Source organism: Kwoniella shivajii, chromosome 8 (genome assembly GCF_035658355.1).
Source record: "Kwoniella shivajii chromosome 8, complete sequence".
NCBI lineage: Eukaryota > Fungi > Basidiomycota > Tremellomycetes > Tremellales > Cryptococcaceae > Kwoniella > Kwoniella shivajii.
The window spans coordinates 1090995-1115785 of record NC_085915.1 but is presented as its reverse complement, the minus strand read 5'-3'; the positions used below and the strand labels follow the sequence as shown (position 1 = coordinate 1115785).

Below are 24791 nucleotides of genomic sequence, written 5' to 3'. Positions count from 1 at the left end.
GGTCAGTAATCTACGACCTCTGATTTTCCACCTTCAGCATGAGAACGGTAATGAGGAATGATATGCTGATGAAATCTTTTATTTTTCCACAGAGTCGCTTGGCTGTCTACTTCCTACGACAAGTTAGGTGCTCGGAAGAGCTCAGAATAAAGTACGTCTCCCTTCTTCATTTCAAGAACGGAGGTTCATCAAGATTTTCCACCGTTTGGTCGGGGCCTCGTTAGTATTCTAACAGAATAGAGAAACGAGAATGGAAGGTTTTATGATACATTATATCATCTTATTGTATAAAATATAGAAATGCATTTCATTCTTTATAAAACGTCAAAATTAGGAGAATTTGGTTGAAATTTCATATGTATGATTTTCCACGTGTGTTCGGATCGCTCATATCCGGATTAACCTCATATGCTGCATGATGAGATGTCGAATGTTGTTGATTATCCACACTTCATGAGACATTGGGAACAGGCTTCATACTCTCAAAGCTGTAGATCTGCAATAGATACCATGGTATCGTTCACAGTCCTACTGGCTCTGAACTTGCTGGTCGTTACTGCCGCACTGGGGAAAACAACCTTAGATCCAGAAACACATCGTCAACTGCTATTGAATGGTAGACCACAGATCGGATTATGGAAATCATTGTTGAAGGATCAGAAAGTCAAAGATGAACAAGCCTCCCTCATTAGAGGATCAAGGTCAGCTCCTGATCGAAAGAGCTCTTGCCGCTCTTGCCTACCCTGTTTCATAAGCTGATCTGCGGTGGAAGAATAGTGATTCATCTCGATCTCAACAATCATTCCAATCCAACCCTAAATCGTTGTACGAAGCACATTGTTTCCCTCAACGGATAAGTCATTTCGATGATAGTGTCAATGGTACTTTCTGTCAAAGATACTGGATTGATGCAAGCTATTATAAAGATGGTGGACCTGTCTTTCTACTAGATGGAGGCGAAACGAGCGGACAAGATAGGTAAGTTCCCTCTTTTCTCTGAAGCAGGATTCGGCCTATGACGGGGTGGATAATCAGGAGATCGGACTGATGAATGATAACAGAGTTCCATTTCTCGAGAAAGGAATCTTACAGATACTGAGTAACGCAACCGGGGGAATTGGGATTGTACTTGAGCATCGGTAAGCTTTTGAGGTTGTCATGAAAAGTAAACTATATGCTAAGGCTGGATCGCACCATGCGAAATAGATATTATGGTGATTCAGTACCTGTTTCTTCATTCTCTACAGATGATCTGAGGTTTCTGAATAACAAAGAAGCACTAGAAGATTCAGCATATGTGAGTATCACTTAGTCCTCATGATTTTTAGAATCTTCCGCTATATCTTCACTTGGGGGAGGGTACCCGGTGCATTCATACTGAAGATGGAATCTCCAGTTCATCGAACATTTCAAAGCTCCTCAATCGGTCCTCTCGCTATCGAGTGATGACGCTCTTCACCCAGACAATACAGCGTGGATATACTATGGAGGATCATACGCAGGCGCAAGAGCTGCTCATATGAGAAAGGAATACCCTCATTTAGTTTGGGGTGCTATAGCTAGTAGTGGTAAGTGTTATAAGCCCCCTTCCCTTCTTGGTGTACACCATCCGCGAAACTCATACGTAAAGGAGAAACTGCCCTTGCGAGGCTTTACGACCGCCGATCGTATGGATGACTTGTTACTCATGTTAAATCTCAGCCGTCACTCATGCCCAGATTGATTTTCCACAATATTACGATCCAATCCAACGTTACGCACCAGAAGAATGTATTTCAATCCTTCAAAAAGATATAATAACCATTGATCATTTACTTGATCAACCTGAACCTGTACCGAAATGGTTAAAAGGCTTATTCGGCTTGGAGGAATTAGTCAGTAATGAGGATTTCGCAGATGTCATTTCCGGTCCATTAGGTGAGTCCCTTTCCATGCATCACACCGTGTCGACAAGTCTAGACACAAATCGAAAAAAAAAAATGCAAAAGGCTTAGAAGCTGATAATACAGGACAAACAAACAGGTTATTGGCAAGCTAAGAATTGGGACCCGAAAGGTATCTATCATCGTATCAAATTTCAGAAGTCAAAGATCTTTTCACTGATGGTGTTTGTTTGATATAGTTGGCTCAAATGCTTTTTACGACTTTTGTGATGCTTTGACTGCTGGTGGTGCAGGTAGTAAAATCGGGTTATTCAAAATGTAAGTCTTGTTCACCGACATTCACAAAGTCAGGCTCGAGCAACACGAATCTCAATGTGCTGATGGTCACGATCACACAATCAGACCAGCTTCTATAGTGAACTACGGTAATTACATCAAAGTTGTATGTTCATTCTACAGCTATACCTGATAAGCGGAGTAGAGGGCTGACTCACGATCGGATGATGATAGGGGACGGTCTCTAGATGTCCTAGATCAGAAGGAAAACCTGCGTCCGACATAGAAGAGGTAAGGTAAAGCTCTTCTTGGATTCACTCCAGAGAAGCTAATGGAGTGAAGCTGGAGACTGGACGTCTGAGGATCGAAGTTGACTTCCATACAATATAGTGTTTCGGTACTTCCCAAGATTCCAAATTTAGGGAAACGGATTTGGAACAAACCTGGAGATTGTGGATCTTCCAAGGTCAGTAAGATTTGAAAAATAGATGATGGGGAAGAATGACATTCTCACCGAGCTGGACTTGTGTGAGGTTATGCGCTTAATGCTGACTCTATTTGCAAAATTCAGTCTGTACTCAGTGGGGTTACTTCCAACCTGCGCCACTCGAAGGACCAAGGATATTATCGAACAAGTAACTTATAACCTCTGATATATTTTGCAAGACATGGCTCGATTATCAGACATAAGCTGACCTGACATCTCCCTTCTTAGACTAACCCTCGAATACACCTCGAAAATATGTCGTCAAGCTTTCCCTGCAGGCAAGCACTTCTCCGTTCCGCGATGGCCAGATGTGGAAGAAGTGAACCAGAGAGGCGACTACGAACTTGAATATGAACGATTGGCATTCATAGACGGTGACAGAGATCCTTGGAGACCTATGGTAAGCTGACTCTCTTATCTGTAGTTCAATGATAAAGTATGGCCAATACTAACAGGAACCTGCTTGGGAATATAGACACCTCAAAGCGACTGGGCACCGAGAAGAAAAAGCTCAGTATCAAAACCTGTCCACTTGATCTTTGGTAAGTGAACACTCGAAAGTAGTTGGTTTGACAGAGCTGATCAACTGCATTAGACGGTGTGCATCATTACGATGAAGTGAGTACATTCCCCGTTGACATAGAGTCTTGGATCACACTCCCGCGTTTAGCTGATACACTTTCATCGATAATAGAACGGCCTTGAAGATCACTCTCAAGAACCTCACCGTATAAAAGATGTACATGAGCTTGAGAAATCTTTCGTTCAAGAATGGGTCGCTCAGTTCAAAGAGGAAAGGTCGGCAAGGAAGGGGTAGATTGCGCCAGGTGGTGGCTAAAATCTTACACGTTGTGTGAGACTAGAACGCAGGACGAGTCTCTCTGGCCTGTCAACGAACGGTGTCTCATACATTGCCTTGCCTAGGTTGGAAAGGAAATAATCACATTTCTGATATTCAAAGAAGGGCATTATAGATAGCATGATAACATGAAAAAGCATGACTCGGTGATGTCCACCTCTGTTCATTTGATTTTTACGCGTTTGTAAAATCGCAATATATTCATATACGACGCGTCAAAATGGAAATTCCATGTTCTGGCTTTTTGACTTTTGTTGATGAGCATCGTCGCAAACCGTTCAGACCACCTTGCAATAATAGGCTGGGAGAGAGACTGTTTCGCTTGATCGATATTGGCAGTCATCTCTCTAGCTGTACGAAATGAGTTTCACGTTCTCTCCAACTCGAGAAGGAGATTCGCCCGACCCATATCATGATCGATTATCACCATCGTTAATCGATGAACCCATCGACCGGACACTGATCTTCTTACCTGCCGTTCAATCATTAGTAGCTGCTTTAGGTGGATATGAAGAGATTGAAACATCACCTGGATCGGGGAAATACGAAACTGTTTATAGACCAGGTGATAGTGTACTAGGAGTACTAAAAGACCTGAAGAAATTATGGAGAAAAGATGATGAAGATGACGAGAGGACGGTTGCGAGATGTATGGCTAAAGCTGGATTAATGAGAGAGTTAGTCGCTCTCTTGGTTGAATGTACGGATAGAGGTGATTGGGGTAGAAAAGTTTCTCTTGTAGCTTGTAAGTCCTGTTCAATCTCACATGATCCCAATACTCGATCAGTCAATCACAGCGAGTCAAGTTGGATGAACGACAGAAGCTGATTTCAATTGCCAATGCGGTTTTCGTCGTTTAGGTGATCTCATCGCAGCTTTGACATGGCCAATTGATGTTACATCAGAATTAAAAGAAATGGAAGATGAACCAAATGTCATTACGGATTATGCAAGTTTGTTAAGAGCTCAATTAGAATATAAAGCTTTGATACTACAGTCAAGTTCACCTTTAAGATGTTTATTAGCTTTGATGTTACCAAGTTTAGCAAAACCTAGGAAGTGAGTTGAAAAAAATTACCATTTCTTCTCTCGTGCACGTTGAGTCGACCCTCGGACGACAAAGCTAGTGAAATCATCGTTGAAGAACATGCTGATGATAAGGCTTTGTTCTGTTCGTTACTTGTAGAGACGAAAAAGATGAACGAATCATCTCATTAGGTTTACATGTCATAAGGAATCTACTAGCTATCAAAGATGTAGTAGCTGAGGGGACTGCAGTTGGTGAAAAAGAGGAGTTTGCACATTTACAGGTAAGCCCAATATTCTATGATTCATTTTCAGTCTGGATCTCAGACGTGTCACCATACCTTCCCGCCGAAAACTCGAAGAACAATTGACTGATACCAGCTCATTTCTTCTAGTCAACCCTCATCCTACAACTAAACAAACTCACATACTTCCAACTGATTCTCACTTTAGCTTCATGTGCGGATAAATCAGATTTCAATCCTTTCAACGTCTTAGTATTGGATATATTACATCTGATATTTAGATCTGTCAAACCTAAAGATTTAGGACAAGATCAGGCTAGAGTAAGTCATTAAGTCTCATTACCTCAAATATCACTGGGTTTAAAACGATATGAGTGGCCTGGGAAACTGTATTGACATAAATCCCAGGCTCCACTAGAAAACCTATCGAAATTGCTTGACGCAGAGAAAAGACAAAAAGCTTTAGTTTCTAAAGTTGGTATGACCAGACATTCGAGGTTTGGGACTACGGTAGCTGTCAGGGCTGTAAGTCTTTGAAACCCAGACCTGATGCAGCTGCTTATGGACGATCATTTGACCGCGAAAACAGGGCGAACAAAAAGTGATTTTACACAAACAGAATGCTATCAGTGCAAATGCTGGTAAAATCTTGGATGAAGTTAAAAGAAAACGAGCTCAGAAGACAAAGAAAGTTGTAGGTCTCGATTTCCAACCCCCGACTCCACGGTTCTGCAATGTGATCAACTCCTGCTTACGATAAAATACACAGGACGAACTCACTTTAATTATCGATTTCAGTCCAGATGCTATGCGAGCTCTACAATCTCTAGCTAAATCTTTCATAGAATCGTGCTTCAATAGTAGGTCTTTTGACTCTTGAGACTTTTGAACCACTTTCAAATCACCACAGCTGTAAAATACATCATCTTGCTCACTTTTCATTTAGCTTTCTTCAGTTCGATCCTTCGAGATATTCGAATGGAGCGAAGTAAAATTCGGCCGACAGACAACGTTCGAACGTTCTTCTTGACCCGATACTTTATCGAGTATCTGCTCACTCTTCGGCATAAAGAGGAAGAAAAGGGTCTAAAACAGCATGAACTGTCACTAGGGTTGGTGGCAGAAATGGCGGAGATGGATTCCATCAGATGGCTGTTCTCGAGAATGAAGAGCTCAATGGACGACAAGGTAAATGTGATGTGCCGAATTGATCAGGTCATACATACTAACCACTTCTTATAGCCACCGGCTTGGACAGAGTTGCAAGCTAGTTTAGACTGCTTCACTCAGGTGGTGAGTTCCACTGTGCGAAGAATACCCAAAATCAGCTAACCGTCTGTCTTAGCTGTTGCTCCTCGACGCGATGGTAACGTCGGCAGAAGAAGAGGACATCGAAGTGGCTGAGATTGTGCAAAATAACCTTTACTATAACGGTGATATCCTCGACTCTTCGCTTTCGGTTATATCACAATATAAGGATCAATCTGTTGCGTAAGCTAATTTGAGCAGTTGTGCGATCAAGTGTCGGGTTCAGCTGACAGGCGATCTAATAATGCAGGTACCTTGATTCGGTAGTCCACTTCGCCTATGTGCTGCTGCGAATGCTAGAGAAATTCTCGAAAAACAAAGCATTTATGTTCATACGTAAAAAGAAAGCAGCAAGAAAGAAGCGAAAGGAAGCTGAAAATCTCATGGATCCAACTGCGAATGGTATGCCGGAAGAATATGGAAATGAGGAGGAAGAAGTTTTACAGCCTGATCAAGAAGCGCCTAGTTATGCTGAACATGCTTTCACTTTCAAATCTTTCGAAAAAGTAAGTTGACAATATATCGTAAAGGATGTGGATTAACAAGTTCTGCTTATGGTCAGAGATTCGCTCAAGAACCTGTAACCAATACACTTCTTTCATACCTTGCTCGATCTCAGGAATTCGATGATCCCGAACAGATGAAAAGAGTTGTAGGTTTAATGCATCGACAAGTGATCAAAGCTCAAGCAGAAGGATTATATTTCAAAGTGAGGTCTCGAGCGTGTAAGTAGTCGATACCTCTTAACTCATGTGCTTTATGTTTAGGTGTCGACTCTCAATCTGTTTCGAAAGATACTTGATTCAGCGCACACGCTACCAAAAGCGGATTCTTCGAAAGATCTCTCTCAACTAATAAGCTTTATCCTGCGGAAATTCTTCAAACGAGTAGCTGAAGATCCATTCTTGATCGTTGAAGCATTTGGAAGTAAATCAAGAAGTAAATGGAAGGAAATTAGCAGTTACAAATCTGATGATGAGTCTGATGATGGTATGGGCGGCCAAAGAAACAGGATGAAAGAACAAGTCAGTTAAAGCCATACGTAAAGCCATACGTAAAGAATATAAGCTGATATTGTGATGATAACCATAGATGGGTCAAGCTGAAATTGAATTTAAGAAGAACAAGAAGTTAAGTTGGAGTCAACAGATGGAAATTGTAGTGGCAATCATACTGAAAGAAGGCCACGAGGAACTGATCAGGTGGATCATAGAGGTATGTTGCGTTCGCAGCATAATTACAGTATTCTGACGCGGTTTCACACATATAGGTACTCGAAGTGACCCTGGCAGCAAGGACAGAGATCGTCATTTCTGTGGATGGAGAAGATGCGGCCCTTCAGCAGGCAGAGGACAGTGAGGATGATGAAGACACTCGAGCCAGGAATTTTTCTGGACCGAGTACAGCTGCCCGCGAGAAGTTTGTTCAACATGGTGAGTCAGGTATAGAAAGCAAGGAAAAGTGTGGAGATCGCAAAGCTGACATAAAACGGTACAGATCTTGACCCCTCAACGGACTTGCAGAAAAGTGCAGTCACCAAGGATTCACATCTCAGATTGATGCTTCGACTGTTGTCTTTTGATATGGTTCATCCAGCCGATTTGCCTATTTCAGATGATACTATAACCTCAAATGAGAAGGAAGAAACAACGAAATGGTTCATCCCGCCTTCAGTGTTACCTTCGTCACTTTCGACCTCATTAGGAGCTTTAAAGCAATATCTGATATCACCACCTTCTTTGACCGAAGACCCTAAATCCTTGATGCGACGTACGCGGCCACCTAGAAGAAGAAGATCACCGTCATTATCAGAGATGGAATTAGATTCAGAAACTGGGGAATTAGTGAAAAAAGTTAAACAGAAGAGACAGAGAAAGCAAAAAGCAGCAGAAATGCAAACTTTCAAGTCTGCCGCTTTCATAGAAGATTCAGATGATGAAGATCCTGAAAATACTAGGAGATTCTTCGAGAGAGAAGAAGAATTGAGGATTGAAATGAAGAAATTAGCTGAAGAACAAGGTAATGTGATGCGAAAGACTGGATCGAAGAAGAGGAAAAGGGGAAAAGGAAAAGGAAACGGAAATCAAGTTGAACAGATGGAATCAGGTAGTGAGAATGAAGATATGGGCAGATTATCACTTCCGCTATCATCACAGTTCCTTGATGGATCAGACCATCAAGACGCAGGAATGGACAGTGACGATGGAAGCGATGAAGATGTACCGAGAAATAAAAGAACATCATTAGCACCGAGCAGACCTGTAGATAGTGATGGGGATACACCCCCACCTACCGCTAGAGTGATGGGGAAGATCAAGAGAATAGTGGACTCTGATGAAGAAGATGAGTGATTCGATGGCAATACGTACGATTGTATAGCCTGATATGTTGTGCCATGAGATATCATCTGTATGCATGTCGTTCATATTACAAATCCGGCCGAAGATAGAAGAAATACCTTTCCGTAATGTACATACAACAGGAACCAGTGAATCAACAGACTGTGCTCTCAATAGCAAAATTGAACTAATCATTCAGAATCCAGCAACGCAGTGATCTCGTCTTGCTCCTCTTCTCTTCCTTCTCTAAGTCTATCTTCCGCCCAGATTCTAGCTTGTTCATTGCCTTTCCTCACACTGACTCTCAGTAAGACGGGTATCGGAACGACTAACATGATCAACAAGAACACAAAGCCATATCTCAGATTACCGGTCAAGTCAGCTATGAGACCTACAGCTGCTGGACCGATGAAAGACGCTGATTTATCTGTGAAAGCGAATAACGAGAAGAAAGTCGATTCGTGGCCCTGTCAACGAAATGGGATAAAGATTCAGTTTTTCAGACGATATGTGATCAAGATAGAATGGGAGGGAAACAAAGACATACAGGTGGGATGAGTTCTGTATACACTGCTCTTGAATAACTCAGAAACGGACCGAATACCTAGAAGCACAATTCAATCAGTCTTGATAACTTGACATGATTATGATACATCGTGCTGACACACAGACGACCAAGGGGGTGCAGTTACTCACGAGTCCAAACCATATCGCTAAAACGTACATTTCACCTTCAGTCCTTAATCCACCAAAAGGCAATATCAATCCGATACAAGTATATATCGGAATTAAAGCACCTGCTAAAACAGCATATAACAAAACTTTGAAATTGGTTATTGGTTTTCCACCATTTTGTTCAGCTTTGATTGAAAATCTGATTTGTAATTTTGGGATTGATATTGATGATATTACAGCTGATAATTGAACTAATATTCCTATCAAAATTATCTTGGATGCTGACATTGATAATACGGATGAAGCGAATAAAATCGCTGAGTATGTTGTTGTGTGGAATCCTAATCAATTGATTGGTTTCACAAGCCATAATTAATAATACGAAAATCGATGAGGTATACATGTATATTTATTTGGGGATTCACTCACCATCAGAAAGGAACATCCAAGCCACCAGAAAAGTGTATAAATTCGGTAATTTCTCCATCTCATTCAATTTGACCATATTGCCTATCCTTTTCCAAGCATCTTTCAGACCTCCAACCGGTTGACGCCTATCTTCTTTATTCCCAGAAGGTAAACCTAACCAACTTGGTATTGTGAAGATACCCCACCAGATCCCACTTAATCCAATTGCTAATCTAAGTGAAAAGGTGCTTCCGTCCAGCAATAAGACTGGTATCAACAATAATGCAAGGACTGATACTCCAGAGAGAAAACCTAATGCAGTTCCAGTTGAAGATAGTCTTGATACCGTCAATGAAAGAAGTGATTCGTAATGTGATTTTGAACCATGTGGTCGTGATATAGGTGATTTAGGTATTGGATCAGATTCAGCTAAATCAATCGATGAGATGGCTCGAACAGCAGGAACGATCCTTTGGGGTAGTAAGTTACTTCCTTCTTCTACCGAATTAGCTCTTCTGACCGCATCCGTTTCTGCTTCTTCGGAATCAGGTTGTGTATTGTGAGATTCGGCCAGTGCATTTATAACATCTTCGTCTTCCCTTGCCAAAGCAGGTAGAAAAGCATTACTGCACACTATGCTAGTCGCATATGCTGTATTTCCAATTATGAACAGGAATGCAGCTATGAGCGGTAAGCCGACATTAGGTGTCGATGGGAATAACAGAAAGAGGATTGCAGAAATTGACCCGGCATAGGCGAAGAGCAGCAAGAGTCTTTTGCGCCAATACGCTAGACGGTGGGTACGAATTTCAGTAAATGATTTCTTGACTTCTAACATACCTTTCCCCAATGTCTGAGTTTAAAGGGAAAGAGCTGAGCGAGAGAAGGGAATAATCGTAACTAAGGAACTATCAAACTCACGTGAATCAGCCAATGGACCAATTGATATTATACATATCGCCTGTAGAGCTACAGCTATCGACTTGACGTACATACTGTATCGGATCAGCATATTAAGCATGTGTAGTGAAGTTACCGCTGGCTTACCTGAATGACGCTGTATCAACCCATACACCTAAGATCCTCGCTTTGCATACTCTCTCCAATGCATCCCCCGTGGAACTGTTGATAGCGCATGGTTCAACCAGTTCTGGAGCGTAATATCCTATCTCACGAGCGAGTTCTGTGATACAGAAGGTTAATTGAGACTCGTGGGTTGGAAGCAAAGACAGGCACTTACGCTCAAGCGTTATCGGTAGAAAGATGGCCTGGAAGTTTATACACTATCGGCTTTGTATTCATCTTTGATCAGGTATATGAGCACTCACCAATCCACAAGCCGAGAAAACTTCAGCTGCGAAGGCATACGAATACCACGCTCGAACATGCGGATGCGGGATGTCGGTCCACGCCATTCTAGGGACAATGCGTATTGAGCGATGTTCTGGTTCAAAGTTCCATATCTGGGTCCAAATTCAACAGGACACTGTCAACGGTCTCGTGAGTCAAGGGTTTACTCGCTGTGTTTGAGTGATGAAGAGTTGCCGAAATGAGATGTCGTATAATGAAACAAAGTCAACAACAAACACCTCCGTTCAGGTGATCCGTGCAGGTGGAGGTCCGAGCGGTTTTGTTTCGAGTTTCAACATTGATCCCTTTAAAAAACAACTACTATGGTCCGTGCATTGTGTGTATGTGTGTGTGTGTGTGTTTGTTTGATCGGACAATACATTCATTTACCTCCGTTATCAACCCCCTTATCTTATCCTGATATCAAACCAGTGCAACTCGTTGATCTTTTCGATAAAAAATGTCGTCCAAATTGACAATAACTAAGAACTAAAAACTACAGCACCCGGGATTCCCAAGTGGTCCCCCACCTTGGTACTAACCGAGCGATACCCAGCTTAGCTGCCCAGATTTAGATACATGTCATTAGAATTAGTCGTAATAGGAAGCTATCAACAATATTTACAGGGTCCGTGTTGTACACAGTACTACTAACTACCCCTACCCCATAAGGAAGGACTTCCCTCTCGCCTTCGCTAGAGCCACGCTGATACAGACGATCATCCATGAATAAGACACACCTGGCATCTTCCATTTCTTCCAATCCGCTAGTTTTCCCTTCATCTCTTCATCCTGATAACCTCCTGACGATAGAACTAGGGGAGTAAATGGAGCTCTCTCTCCCTCTCCGGGTAGGGCCGTTACCTTGGTTCGTGCTTGTTGTTTGAGTAACCTCTTAACCCTCCATTCTGTGTCCTCCATATATCTCCCTTCCTGCTCTGCGCTCGTCGCCTGATCCTTCTCTATTCTTGTTCTTCCGTTGGATTGTAAGGACTCCAAGTGCGTTGGCGCATACAACGTTATGATCTTCAGGTCGTATTCTTCTGTGGCGACAGGTCTGTCGATGTCGTCGAGAACTACTTTAATGTCATTTCTCCTGAGTAGTCGTTTGGTGATATATGGTTCGACTGTCACGGTCGCTGTCGGAACTGATTTGAGACCTGACGCCAAGTGGTGTTTCACCGATTCATGCCTTGACACCTCATAGTCCTTCCTCCCTGCGCAGTACTCATCATGTCCCAGGATATTCTGCAGGGCACAGCATTTACATCTCCCACTGTAACCCGGGAGGAGAGTCCGATAGCAGAGGTTTGCCTGGATGGCAGAGTCCGGGATAATGAATCGAGCAGCGGAAGGGATCGCGGATAGCCATCGTCGGCCGAGCTGGGATGAAGACTCAGCAATTGTAGTTCTTTGAAGGATGCGTAAAGATGCCAATAGATTGGTTTGTTTGGTTTTGAATATATCTTTACACAATTCCCGCTGAGATACTACTGGTACTTTGTCATCTTCCAGGGTAGGGACAAGGTGGAGTAGTGTGTTAACGGCCAGGGTGGTAGCTGCTTCGTAAGCTAGAGGGGCACATTCCTTGTGAGATGTTATACCCAGCCCGCCCATATCAGGCGGGAGGGATAGCAGCACTCTGTCTCGGTCGGCCAGCGAAGGGGGGGCTTTGATGCCCCTTAAATGGTCGAGGGTATCCCACAGCGAGTTGTTCAGGATCTCCCATAGGTCTGTCAGGTCTGTCGAAGGAAGTGAGCGAAGGAGATGTCGAAGTTTTTGCTGGAGGCATTGCCGGAGGACCAGGAGTGCGTGTTGACGGGGAAGGGATAGTATCCGGTGCAAGTCTTGCTGTAAATCTTCTATTTTGGTCTTGAGGAAGTCGTGTCTTGTAGATCTTGAGCCCAAACATGTACCAAGCATCTCTATTCCTCCTGTCCTAATGTCCTCCAGACAATATTGTTTGCACTTGTTCGTATTGAGGTTGAGTGGTGTAGAGTCCCTCCCAAAGAATTCCACCGCTATCTGTAGACCTTTGTCATCTGGTGCTAATATGAAGATGTCATCCAGATATGCCAGGACCAGATACTGAGGGCCGAGTAGTCTTTGTAGCTCCTCTACTGCATCCCTGATTCCTATCGAGAAGAACAGTGGACCCATTGGGTCGCCTTGTCGCTGCCCCTCGCTTGAGATCAGAGTGTGAGTTGTGTCGTCGGAGTGAAGGTAAAGCGGTGTCGGAGTGTTATATGACCAGGCGGCCAGGCGAAGGAGGGAGGGCGCATGTTTCTTCAAGGCTCTTCGGAGAGCAGGGCGGTGGAGCGTGTTAAATGCGTTTACTGCATCAAGAGAGACAAGGTGGGAATATGGGAAGGCGGGATGTCCGTCCAGAGCCCACTGGACAGCCCGTGTGATGGGTTCTACTCCTCCCTTTGTGCCTACCCCAAACTGGTTCGGAGATAGGAATTTAGAGTCGATATTGCTCGTGAATATAGCCTTCATTGAAAGCCTGTAGAAGATTTCTCCTACCGCTATTGGTCTAATACCCCCATCCGGTTTGAGAAGCGGGGTGAGTCGGGCTGCACAAAGCATCTGTTGTCCCAGGGCTGTCCCGGTGGTTATCTGGGCAGTGAGGGTGGAAAGGAAAGTGCTGAAGTGAATGTCGGAAATAGCTAGAGTGGTCAATTTGACAGACCATCCTGAGGGACCAGGGGCAGTATCCGGTCTAAAGGTCCTTAGGGCCCGGGAGATGTCGTCGGCGACAGGGATGGTAGGAAGAGGGGTCGATGGGTGTAGGGGTAGGGAGAAGGGGTTATCTGTTCCTTGGGGATGTTTTGATCTAAGCGATGCCAGAGCTTCTCCATCTACCGTTGCTACCTTTGCCTCACTGTTCAAGGTTCTTTCTCCCTTTCCCACGAGCCCAGCTTCTATAAGCTCCTTCGCTCGTACTGTGTTGCTCCTTGTGATTTGAGAGCGGGGCTTCAGGACTGGCCATGGTACCGAGGGGAAGTTGGCCAGCCTTTCCACCACCGCTTCGTGTCCGTTCCGTAGTTCCGGTGCTAAACCAATCTTCACTACCGACAGAATGTCGAAAAGACCTTCCGTCGAGGGATTGTCGTTGTACTTCTCTGCTAGTCTAGACACACATTTGATGAAGGGCTTGATGAGTGAGGGGTGTAGGTGTTTGATGGTTCCCGGAAGTGGTACCAATTCGGCCAAGCTGTGCTTGTTAGTCGGTTCAGTTTCAGGAGTTGAGGGAGGCAGCAGCGGTGTAGCAGGGCGAGAGGGTGTCGTGGTTATGGAGGGGGTAGGAGGTCTTGATGATCCTGAAGGTGTGCTTGACGTTCTTGAAGGTGTTGGCACACGCTGTGATCTTGAGAGCGCTGGTGTTCCCTGGGGTGTCGATAATCTTGAGGGGGTAGTAAGTGTTATGGGAGTGGACGGTCTAGAGGGGCTTGGCGGCGAGGGTGTGGATGGCTTCGTAGGTGTGGGAGGAGGTCCCATTGATGGGGCGCTACTAGACGCTCTTAGGGCCGAGCTGGACATTGGTCGTCCCCTTGCATCGTCGATTACAGCCCCGGCCCTTCGTTCCTCCATTTTCTTTGTCGCACCTCTACATGTTTTGAGGTGGACCGTCATAGACTTTCTGTCGAGTTTGGTGACAGACCCACATGCTGCACATACTTGAACTGAGTTCTCCGGGAAGTCTGAGGGGAGGAAGGGGTATCCGCTGTGGGTTTTCCTTAGATGCTGGAACAGTTCCGCTTTGCTGGATGGGCATAAAGGGCAGACTAGAGCCGAGGGTTCGTCGGAAAGGAGGGGAATATCAGTCGATGATGAGGGATTGTTATTGAATCTTGGAGATGTTCTCCTTTCTGTCCTCGGCGTTCCCGCTGCCGGGGGTGGTGAATCTTCAATATAGTCCTCTGCCCTTGGTCGATTGATATTTTTGCCGGTGGTTGTCGGTACCGTGGTGGATAGGGAAGGGAGTGGGAGTTGATATGGTGGGGGTGCTGATGACAACATTGAGGCGGCGGTCTCCGCTTACCTCGGTGTTACCTTGGTAGACCACTGTACACCTAGGTAGACCAGGGTAATACCACGGTATAACGTGGCACTTCGGTAAATGGTGGGGGTAGAAGTGGAGGCAAATGTGAAGAATAAAGTGGAGGCGGTCCAAAGTAGATGTTCGCTCAACTAACACACACTCCAATATGTTGATTGATCTTCTACTTCCTGTTCTTTTGTAAAGAGAGTAAACAAGTCGAAAATCCCGCACAGCCGCCAGAGAAATCTTGTGATGGTGATGGCGAGGGTGCTGGTGGTCTTGAGGAGGTGAATCTTGAGGGAGGGGGTGGCTTTGGTGGTGTTGGGGAAGGTGTGCGAGTTAGGAGGTGGGGGGATTGAAAGTGATGGAGATACGGTCAAAAGGGTGATTTTACAGCGAAATTCACTGTAAATTCTACCTTTTTGACCGTCTCAAAACGCGGATTGATGGTGAGAGCGTAGTTTTCGTCCCTCGACCTTCTTCTTGGTATCGTTGCACTCGAATTCTCAGCAGCTATCCAGTGGTAGCTTAGCTGCCGCTGCCCAGATCAGACGGGATGGGGCGTTTTCGAGGTTCTATGGCCGTAGATGATGAGGAGGTCCGTGCGTTAATTCAGAAAGCGGTCCGTGCACAGTCCTACTATGAAGCGATGAGAAGAACCTAAAGTGATCGAGAGGTTCTCCAAAATGATCATCCCAGAAAAGGAGTGTCCAGTGATCCAAGGCCTGAGTTCTCTTCATAAGAAGTGTCAGAAGTATTTGGCATTTTTGCATCTGACATCCCTTCCATGCTGACCGAATCAAAAAGAACACAGTAGCCGTGAATGACAATAATGTGTTCTGAGAATCTTCCTTCTTGGCGGTTCTTGTACGAGTGTTCTGGGTAATCTTCGGATGAAATGGGTTTTGGGAAGGACTTCTATACCTGCGTCTGAACATTTGACTTGCTCAATTCAGATATCCTTTTCCCTGATTCGGTAGCAGAGCTAGGCGAATCGCGATTTTCTGGTCTTTCCAAGTAATTCAGAATGAATTGAGATTGGGTCCCGTATGTAAGATTATGTTGTTCTTCGTGCGTCCCATTCGGATATCACATAGAACAAATGCATGACACAATGCTAAGGGTATATAAACAATGTACTTTAGGCTAATGACATCCTGGAAACAATTATAGCTTCTGTTGCCCATACTCCTCTTTTTCTTTTTCACTCATGACCGAATCACTTCTTCCTTTTCGTTTATCGATAATCTACGATCATTCTGAGCCATGGTTGACTTCTTCTTCTTCTATGCATCTACAAGTCATTGAATCAACAAAGATCACAGGCAAGAGTCTGAGTGGATGAAAGTCTACTCACAATAAGAATTTCCGGCTTGAGCGTAATTCACTGTGCTCATCTCATCTTCGGAGAATTTATCTTGATATTTCTCATGAGTACGTTTGAATGACTAATAAACCGTGCAGATGTATCAGCATCCTTATGTGTATCCAAAAAAACAAATGTGCCGACTTACAGCTACACACGTTCTTATAGCTGTTGATACAGGTGCGGGATCTGATACCCGTGGAGCGAGAACATCTGCCAGTAATTTAGCTAAAGATATAGAGATGATCAGTTCATTTTCGATCGTGTAGCGAGAAACGAGCCAAATGCGAACTGACGGATGAACTTGGGCACAGTATATGGGAAGGCCTCCACCCTGTATCAACATTAGCCATCAGTTATACCCTCCTTAATTCTGAGTGTCTAGTGAAACTCACAATGCTGTAGCACCAAGAATGGCACCATGAAGATGTACCAGCTTAGCTTGATATTCAGGGTTCACTTGACCAGGTGCTTCTCTTCGCTTAGGCAAGACTGTGGCTTTGATCTCTCTTGTGAATCGATCTTTCAAAACAACAACCATTGAACGCTGAGAACACCTTATGAATCCGCTCAAGGTTCTGATATAGTAGAGCTCGTCATCATTCTGAACTCATAAAATGAGTTTGGAGATTGACTCACGATGACGCCATTTCTCTGACTTCTTGATTGGGGTCTCTCAAACATGCTGAAACGATCTAAGTTACTACTATCAGCCGCTTATCCTAGTCTTAATATAGCTGAAAGCTCACATCCAAACATTTCGCTTTACAGGTCTCCGATAGCAAAGAAAGATTCCTGAAGTAGATCAGACTCAGCACAGGCATACTGTGCATCTTGGTTCGCCAAGACTAAGTAGAATCGAAAGAATCAGTGATCAATCCACCAGCAGATAGTAGGGCGAACAAAACTCACTGTTGAGTCCTGAAGGATTGAAAGTAAAGTCCCCATCAACGGTTCCACCAATGTTGTTGCTGGTGAACTGGAAGTGATCATAGCTAATAATCCACCAGCTGTACGTTGAAGTTCTGTGTTATCGTTTAGATCACGTAATTCGAATATATCAGGTCTAGCAATAGCTATTAGCTTATTCACATGATTGTCATCAGAAGGTGATTAGTGACTTACAATATTGATATAATGTATGGGAAGGTTGCAACAGCATGCACATCTGTAAATTCAACTGCTAACCAGCCGAGAGCTATATCACAAGTCACATCAGCCTTTTCTTTGAATGCTCATGCACAGAACATATTGAAGTCAACCCACTTGTCAGAGCGGCCGTATCATGAGTCGATTGTACTGCTTTGGGACCGTGCGGTCTGTCTTTCTTCCATTCAGGTAGTGATTCTACTATCTTCTGTAATTGAGGCATGAATTGACCACCCCTGGTACGCATTATATCCTTTTCATCAGCAGGATCCGAAAGAATAGCTGAGGTCAAAGCTGTAGCGGACGGATAGGAAGGATAGAACTGTCAAATCTCTTATTAGCGTGTCTTTCCATTGTGATGAAGTATGTGACAACTCACCTTCAACTGATCGAGGGCGTTAAGAGCGTTTGATATAAGACCTCTTACTTCCGCGTAAGGGCAGGAGATTGAGTTGAAATACAATTCAGCGAAATCGTCTGCCCAAGCATTGAATCGCCATTGGAGACCTCGTATGACCGATCTAGCAAGATTTACCTTTCTTGATACTGTATGCGTTATGTCAGCACTATGATCCGTTTCACAGCGAGTCAAGACGGCTTACAATCAAAGGCTGATCCTCCTTGGAAATCGGCGTTCAATGCTGTGTGAATGCAAAAGTCGAACAGTGGTTTGTATCTTCTTGGATCCTGACCACCCAGTATGTATTCGATAGAAATATCCCAGCATCTAAGAACCTCGGTATGAGCAATCTTGCACATGTGTGCGATACCGCATGAGAGGACTCGAAACTCACTTGGTCGTATCGTGTCTGATATTACCGAATAGTTCGCTCAATTTACCTTCTAGCCAATCCCAAAATTCTTTTCTATCTTTACCGGACCATTCTACAGAGCCTCTGATAAGACCAGCTAAGAACTCCCACATTGCCCTTGTCTTGTGCCTATCATAGACCTTCGTTGACTCCATCTCTGTTAGGTAACCATCAATGATCGGTCTGATGGAATTGAATATGCTTAGACCGTATAATTGAGTGAAGGCAAGTATGAAATCGATGTGATTGGCGGACGGGTAATTCCTTTCACTCTCTTGTGCCCAGTGGTCGGCAATCTTAAGACATGAAAAATCAGATCAGCAATTTTCGAATGTATCACTGGACAAGCTGACTTACTTCTTGCCACCAATATGATTCTTCCATTATACTCGAAATCAACTCCATACCAGGTTTACTCGCTACTTCACATTGCCATATCTGTTCATCCCATTTACTCAGCCTCGAGACTTCTAATTTTCTTCCCCAAGCTAACCAGCCTGTCTGCATTCGATCTTGCAGGACAGCTTCACTTTCATCTTCCGGTAATGGTTCTCGGAAGGACGCGAGGTATTTCTCCGTGAAAGCAGGCGATGTATCGGTGAGTTCAATTTCCCTTGACGTCACATCTCCGGGCTCTTCGAGATATATGGCCTCATCTGATTCACATGTCGAACGGAGCGCGATTTGCAATAGAAGCCGGATCACACCACTGTATCATCGAGAAAATCTTTGTTAGTTGGTCTCCTTGTTCGCAGTATTAAGTGCGACTCACGCATAACCGTAATCTCTTATTCTGGGGTGAGGATTCTGCACGTTACTCATGAAGTATCTGGCCAATCTGAGATCGGTGGGCTTATCTCTCCTCATAACACATTGGAGGAATCGACTCGCTGATAAGACGTATCTCCAGTTCAAGCCAGGGGCATTGGCGATTACCAATACTCGGTCAACGAAGATATCCCATTGTTGATCTTGATATTGCAATCTATCAATCTCTCCTTGTTTGATCTCTTGTATGAGTGTCGAGTTAGGTCGATATGAGAGGATAGAAGCCAAATCATCTACTGCTTTGTTGACTTTCTCAGTCCGAACATCCAAGTTGAACGAGACAGGCTCTTTGATCCGTTGCACCAATTCGTCTGTTGCTTTAGCCACCAGTGCTTGTACTGACGCTTTGTTTTCGTGATGAGCGTTGAGAAGACATTCTGTAAGTTGGAGAAGTTGTCTCCAGTCTTTTGCTATTCGATGTAAACCCATGTGGTTGTATCGTAAAACGTACAAGGCACCTTTCATGATATCTGGATCGGTACCAGGTTGAAGGGCATCGAACAGAGTAGGGAAGAGTAAAGTCCAAGTGCCTCGATACAGCTTGGAGACGGAATCGAGCGTGCTTTGACTTGATCGACGAACTCTTACAAAGGGAGAGAGGCAGAAGTCTAAAATGCTGACAATCAACTTATCGTCAAGCTCTGATCTGACTCTGTAGTGCGCCAGAGTGGTTAGTCGATTTTGGTGGTGTACCGAAGCACAACCTAGGAATATTGATCGATGATGTTTAGCTTGAGAATCATATACTTTCTTAGTGGACGCCATTGCGGAATAAGAATTTTGAGCATTGGCGAATTGCTTGGCCCGGACTCCGTAAGCCGTTAGATAAGTTCCAATAGTGGTTACAAGGATCTTGATAGTGTCTACCGAGTTATCAGATTGGCCTGCCGTTTTCAAAGCCGCCGCAGCTCTGTGCAGTGTCTCACCAACCCGAGCTCGGAACGCAGCGACATGTTGGTATCGTGGATCGTCAGGATTTGTCAGGATGAGGCCTGATTTGTATGGTGGGAGAAGTGTGAGAACCTCTTGAGGCAGATATCTGCGAAGCGGATTGCCATCATTCAGTTGCCGCTTTCCGGAAGCTGAACGGTGAAAGGATGGACTCACGAAGGTGCTTTCACGCCACCGACTTTCAAAGAGTCAAATTCCGCAATCAAGTTATAAGAACCTCGTAAGGTCTTATCGATAACACTGATAGATCTACAGAAATCGTTGCTCCATACTTTATCTCCGTAAGCGGGCATATCTAAAAGGTCGTTGAGCCTTTGTGTAGCTCGATCGGCAATGCCGATTATGTCGAAGGCCATTTCGATGTCGTCTTTTGTTGGAACATGCCATCGAGGTATGACTTCGGTTGAACGATGAAGTTTCCCCCAGTACATTATATGGTTGCGTTTGAAGTCTGGGTCAAGAATCTCCATCAATCTTACAGTATGCTTGAAGAAGGATCTATAGCTCACCATCACTCTGATATACGTCATCGTTCCATCCTCTCATATCTTTGAAGTAAATGGAGACTAAAGAGCTCATTGTTTTCTCGATAATTCTACCTGTCCATTGCCAGCCTCTTTCTGACAAGGTCGAATCAACCATGATGTCCAATAACTCAACAAATGAACTCCTGATTGCCGGATCGGACAACTAATTTTGGCGCTTGAGTCAGATTATTTGTGCCATAGTAATCATGTAAGGACTTACCCTGAGTCTGCCTGGAATAAGCATTCCAATCAAGATAGATTGCCACCAATGTAATCCTGCATCAGCCGGCAAAGGGATCGATGTGGTTGTTGTTCGGAGAGATGAGGCTCCCGTCTTAAGCTCATGTGTGATTCTTTGTTTGCAGATTGGGAACAGTTTCGAGAAAACCTTTGATGCATTTGAGGAAGCTAGGTTTCGCACGAGCTCACCGACGGCATCGACAGCGTTGGCTCTGCAGGTCGTAGTAGTGTATTCAACTATCTGATCAAGCACAGAGTCAAACAGCTTGTCGTCTAATGCTGCAAAGACGCCTCCGCAGGTATGCTATAAGACTCTATCAGCTATTTGAACCGCTTTCGTGTCGATTCTCATCTCACCAAAACGTTCTGTAGAGTGATAGCTTCGGTCTTTCCCCCTGCTCGACCGGATTTACCACCTTCCTCTGGCAAATTGGCGAAAAGCAGTAATACTCTGCCAACAAATTCTGGAACCCAGTCCCTGAAAGCAGCAGTCGCGAACCTGATTCTTCCATTGATTTCCTCGGAAGACAGGTTTTCCATCTCTTGTTGAACAGGATCATTTGGATCGTCTTCGACTCTAGGTCTGACGACCTTTCTCGTTGCTCTGGAACCTGGGACTACCTCGTCACTCTCTTCCATATCGGATATGTCGGCCATGTGTATATAATCGACCATGTTGGATACAGCCATACACGTTAGACCTGTTTTCATGGGGTCGTTGAGATCGATACCTGGAAGCAACAGTGCGAATATATCGGCAACGTACATTGCTCCGAAGCGCCATATACGTCGAGCTGTAAGAGGTTGCGCAAGAGATGCAAGAGTGAAGGTGACAGCCGGTGTTCGTTGAGTCTCTTCGAGACCTTGTAATGAGGGAACAGCTCTTTCGATTATGGCAGGCATGATGAGATCGGGTTCAAGGAGAGACAATCTTTTCAAAGCTGAGTTGGCAGGAGAGACAGAGCCCAAGTCCTAGGTCAATGAGAGAGGTTAGCTCCGTCGCCTCCCGGCAATTTATCAACCTCACCTTGTTGAAAATAGAGCTAAGAGCTAAAGGCCGTAGACAAAGAACGAATTCCCTTTTGATGGCTGGTGTCAATCTCCACGCAGTAGGTGTACGACAATCAGGTTCTTCCTCTGATTTCCACCGTTCCACAAAATTGCTTGCCAAGTGGCCTAGAAAGGCATTGAGATATGCCGACCAATGTCCGGAGTTTGAGGGATGGAAGAACTGAGGTCGATCATCAGTCATGGTGTGGATAGCTGATGATTTCACTTACAGTTTCACAAGCTGTCAATAGTTTACTGAGATGGTCCAATGCTTTACTTCCAGCCAAATATTTTGGATTCGCGTCACCCTTTCTTCCAGCAGTGGCGAGACTATCACTGCTTGGCGTCCTTTTCATGTCTATGTCGTTCTGCAGTCGTGATATGGCAGGTTGAACGGGGGCTGAGTTTCCGATGGGGGTTGCAGTACCTGGAGTAGCCATGGCAGAAGGCAGAGCAACCGATGGGGAATCTTCTGACATCGAAAATACAATAGTCTCCGCAAGGGACATGACTCGGTCAAGAGGCTTTTTCGCGTCTATCACCTTCTTGGATGCCCGCCCATCAGCTGTTGTGATGGATTGAGAATGTTGAGATGCGACAGATCCGCCAAGAGGTACATCTGCCAGAATGTCAGCGAAATCGCAAGTGCATTCAGTCTGTGACTCACTAAGGGATCTCAAACATTTGGTCATTATGAAGTCGAATTCTTCATCAGTGAAGATACCGACGTCTTTCCTGATTCCCGCCCAATTTGGATCGGACAGTGTCTCCAATGGTGGTAAGAGGTCTGGTTTAGTCCAATAGGTCACTCCATCCTCATCTTCTTCTACTTCTCCCGCGACCTCCAGTAATCGGCCCTTGTGATTTCGTAAACATTTCCTTACACTAGGGTTATCCGCTTCCTCCTCTGGTGTGTTATGGCTCCCTCTGGGAATCCTATTGATGAGTGAGGGGTCGGATTTACTAGGATTTACGTGGGCGATAGCTAATTGACCAATTAGATCGGAAGCTTGATCGTCCCACAGACCGCTATTGAGACCTCCCCATAAACGGAAAACTATTTATTCCAATTAATGTGTGATCAAACGTATAAAATGGTGAAATTGGTTACTTACCAACAGGTAACCATTTCTGACAATGCGAAATTGGTAAAAAGTGGACCAAGAATGTCTGAGTAGCTAATATTGAATCCATAGTAGGTTCAAGTTTGGGCAGTATTTCTTCCAGCATTTCGTCTACATCTGCAGGGTGAAAGAACCTTTGAGCCGCTTCCGCCACGCTGAGGAGAGCAGGCGCCATGTTGACAGAATGACGTGCGAGTCTGTTTGGATGAGGAAATAGCTCATTGTATAAAGACTCGTATAAAGGTTTCCAGGGAATCCGGAAATCGTATATACTCAGATCCCGGTCGCTGTAAATATAAAATTTTAGCTGTTGCTAAAACGGAAGACTGTACGAAAGAAACGAACCCTATCAGATGCACAAACTGAGTACTGGCTTCATCGACGAGAGATGATCCTACGCCTGGAAGAACTAAATGGAAAAGTCAGTACAACTATGAAAGTTCCGCGCATAGCTTACTCACACAGAATCTCGTAGAAGACGAATATTAACTTGATTTTCACCTCTCTCTTCATAGGATAGCCCATACTTAACCAGCTGTCGCATGCAACATTAGCTATATACGGACGATTTGTCTGACAACTAAGCTTACATTCCTAGAGCCGAATTCCACACTCTGAATCCCATACCATATTCCCTGGCTTTTATACATTCGATCAACTTGCAGCAAATCAACTCCAGCTTATCGTCCATCTCCGCCAACGTCTCCACCTCGTACGGCAAAGCGAGCGGTAAACCGAGATACGATAGTCTTGGATCATCGGACTGATCATCCGGAGGCAGAGAGGAGGGCCAGTAGCCAAATGAAGACGTAGTTGCAGCAGGCACGGTAAAGGTTGAATGAGCATCAGGTTGCGGTGGATGAGGATTTGGGTGATCGCCGATGGAAAAGCGGCGGGAGATAGAACGATGAGATCGGGTTGATTTACGGCGAGAGGTGGCAGGGTAGATGAACGGCACAGATTGTTTTGAGAGGCGTGAGGGATCAAAGGTCACAGACATTATCAAATTCGTGTTGAGAATACGATATGAAGAATAACGAGGATAATAAGAATTAGCCAAAACATTGCGAGAGTACCTTGGTATTTTTCACTCACGTCTTGCAACGATTTGGTCAGTCCATCCTTGACATATGCTTCTCCAAGCCTGTTGGGCGAGGCAGAGGGCCAGGCGTCGGCCATTTGCGGATCCCAATCTTCTTCTTCAGCTTGAGGTCACGAGGCAAAGGGATGATCGGAGGAAAGACGCAAACAGGGATGAGGGAGGTAAGGAGGTAAGGAGGGATAAATTAGCTTGATCGTTCTTCTACATACACACTGTGTAGAAGAAATCGAAATGAACTCACTCGACAAGTACTCTTCTTCGAGTTTAGCTAATTCTTCCTCGAGATTGATATCTTCTTCTCCTTCGTAGAATACGTCGTCGTAAGAGAAGGCGCCAGACTCTAATTCTCCTTGTGTGCCGTAAGACGGATGAGTAGTCGGTTGATATGATTGAGGTAGTGCAGCTATTTTTGAAGATTTGATGGACGGAATGATCAGCACATAGGTACAAAGATCAAAAAGATGTGTCAAAAGCAAGAAATGAAAGACAGAGTTTGAAAGTGATGGTGGATATATATGAGTTGGAAGGGCAAACACTCACTCGATGGGCGATGACTAGACTTTGGAAGCCGACGGTGTGCTTGGATGCTTATGTCACTGTTGTTGAGACGATTACCAAATGTATATTGCTCTGATTGATTGTTTGTAGATGTCGATACCAGTGACGTCTGATTTTGGTCTGTTTCAGAGGTCACCGCCATAAGACAAAGATTTGCCCTGTAAATAATGACAAGAGTAATTT

At 44.5% G+C, this 24791-nt stretch overlaps 5 protein-coding genes across 5 annotated transcripts; 2 read left to right on the top strand and 3 right to left on the bottom strand.

The window, feature by feature from the left end:
* Positions 1-510: 510 nt before the first annotated feature.
* On the top strand, positions 511-3463 carry IL334_006153 (uncharacterized protein; the record flags this gene model as incomplete). The annotated part of the gene is made up of 16 exons (XM_062937857.1): positions 511-701; positions 778-978; positions 1062-1139; positions 1207-1297; positions 1397-1568; positions 1702-1917; positions 2023-2055; positions 2123-2201; positions 2286-2325; positions 2394-2450; positions 2550-2625; positions 2731-2794; positions 2875-3046; positions 3122-3188; positions 3242-3264; positions 3341-3463. The coding sequence occupies 16 exons, from the start codon at positions 511-513 to the stop codon at positions 3461-3463; spliced, it is 1683 nt and encodes a 560-aa protein (XP_062793908.1).
* A 402-nt stretch (positions 3464-3865) lies between these two features.
* Positions 3866-8435, top strand: IL334_006152 (uncharacterized protein; the record flags this gene model as incomplete). Its single annotated transcript, XM_062937856.1, has 16 exons — positions 3866-4250; positions 4366-4564; positions 4692-4815; positions 4927-5097; positions 5185-5301; positions 5366-5470; positions 5546-5636; positions 5723-5964; positions 6019-6069; positions 6122-6267; positions 6335-6590; positions 6647-6793; positions 6852-7109; positions 7177-7299; positions 7355-7517; positions 7582-8435. 16 exons carry the CDS (start codon positions 3866-3868, stop codon positions 8433-8435), a joined length of 3432 nt encoding a protein of 1143 aa, XP_062793907.1.
* A 179-nt stretch (positions 8436-8614) lies between these two features.
* Positions 8615-10921, bottom strand: IL334_006151 (uncharacterized protein; the record flags this gene model as incomplete). The annotated part of the gene is made up of 8 exons (XM_062937855.1): positions 8615-8890; positions 8971-9027; positions 9120-9439; positions 9528-10295; positions 10428-10501; positions 10554-10689; positions 10747-10774; positions 10835-10921. The coding sequence occupies 8 exons, from the start codon at positions 10919-10921 to the stop codon at positions 8615-8617; spliced, it is 1746 nt and encodes a 581-aa protein (XP_062793906.1).
* A 2913-nt stretch (positions 10922-13834) lies between these two features.
* IL334_006150 (uncharacterized protein) lies at positions 13835-14879 on the bottom strand (the record flags this gene model as incomplete). The annotated part of the gene is made up of 2 exons (XM_062937854.1): positions 13835-13840; positions 14061-14879. The coding sequence occupies 2 exons, from the start codon at positions 14877-14879 to the stop codon at positions 13835-13837; spliced, it is 825 nt and encodes a 274-aa protein (XP_062793905.1).
* Positions 14880-16250: 1371 nt separating this feature from the next.
* Positions 16251-24750, bottom strand: IL334_006149 (uncharacterized protein; the record flags this gene model as incomplete). Its single annotated transcript, XM_062937853.1, has 28 exons — positions 16251-16349; positions 16416-16495; positions 16564-16601; positions 16663-16845; positions 16907-16962; positions 17017-17115; positions 17180-17333; positions 17393-17465; positions 17534-17738; positions 17796-17962; positions 18019-18143; positions 18211-18524; positions 18586-18937; positions 19001-20095; positions 20164-20458; positions 20517-20697; positions 20755-21078; positions 21132-21746; positions 21802-22005; positions 22055-22443; positions 22492-22881; positions 22940-23235; positions 23294-23357; positions 23410-23483; positions 23539-23711; positions 24044-24153; positions 24292-24453; positions 24591-24750. The coding sequence occupies 28 exons, from the start codon at positions 24748-24750 to the stop codon at positions 16251-16253; spliced, it is 6477 nt and encodes a 2158-aa protein (XP_062793904.1).
* Positions 24751-24791: the final 41 nt, after the last annotated feature.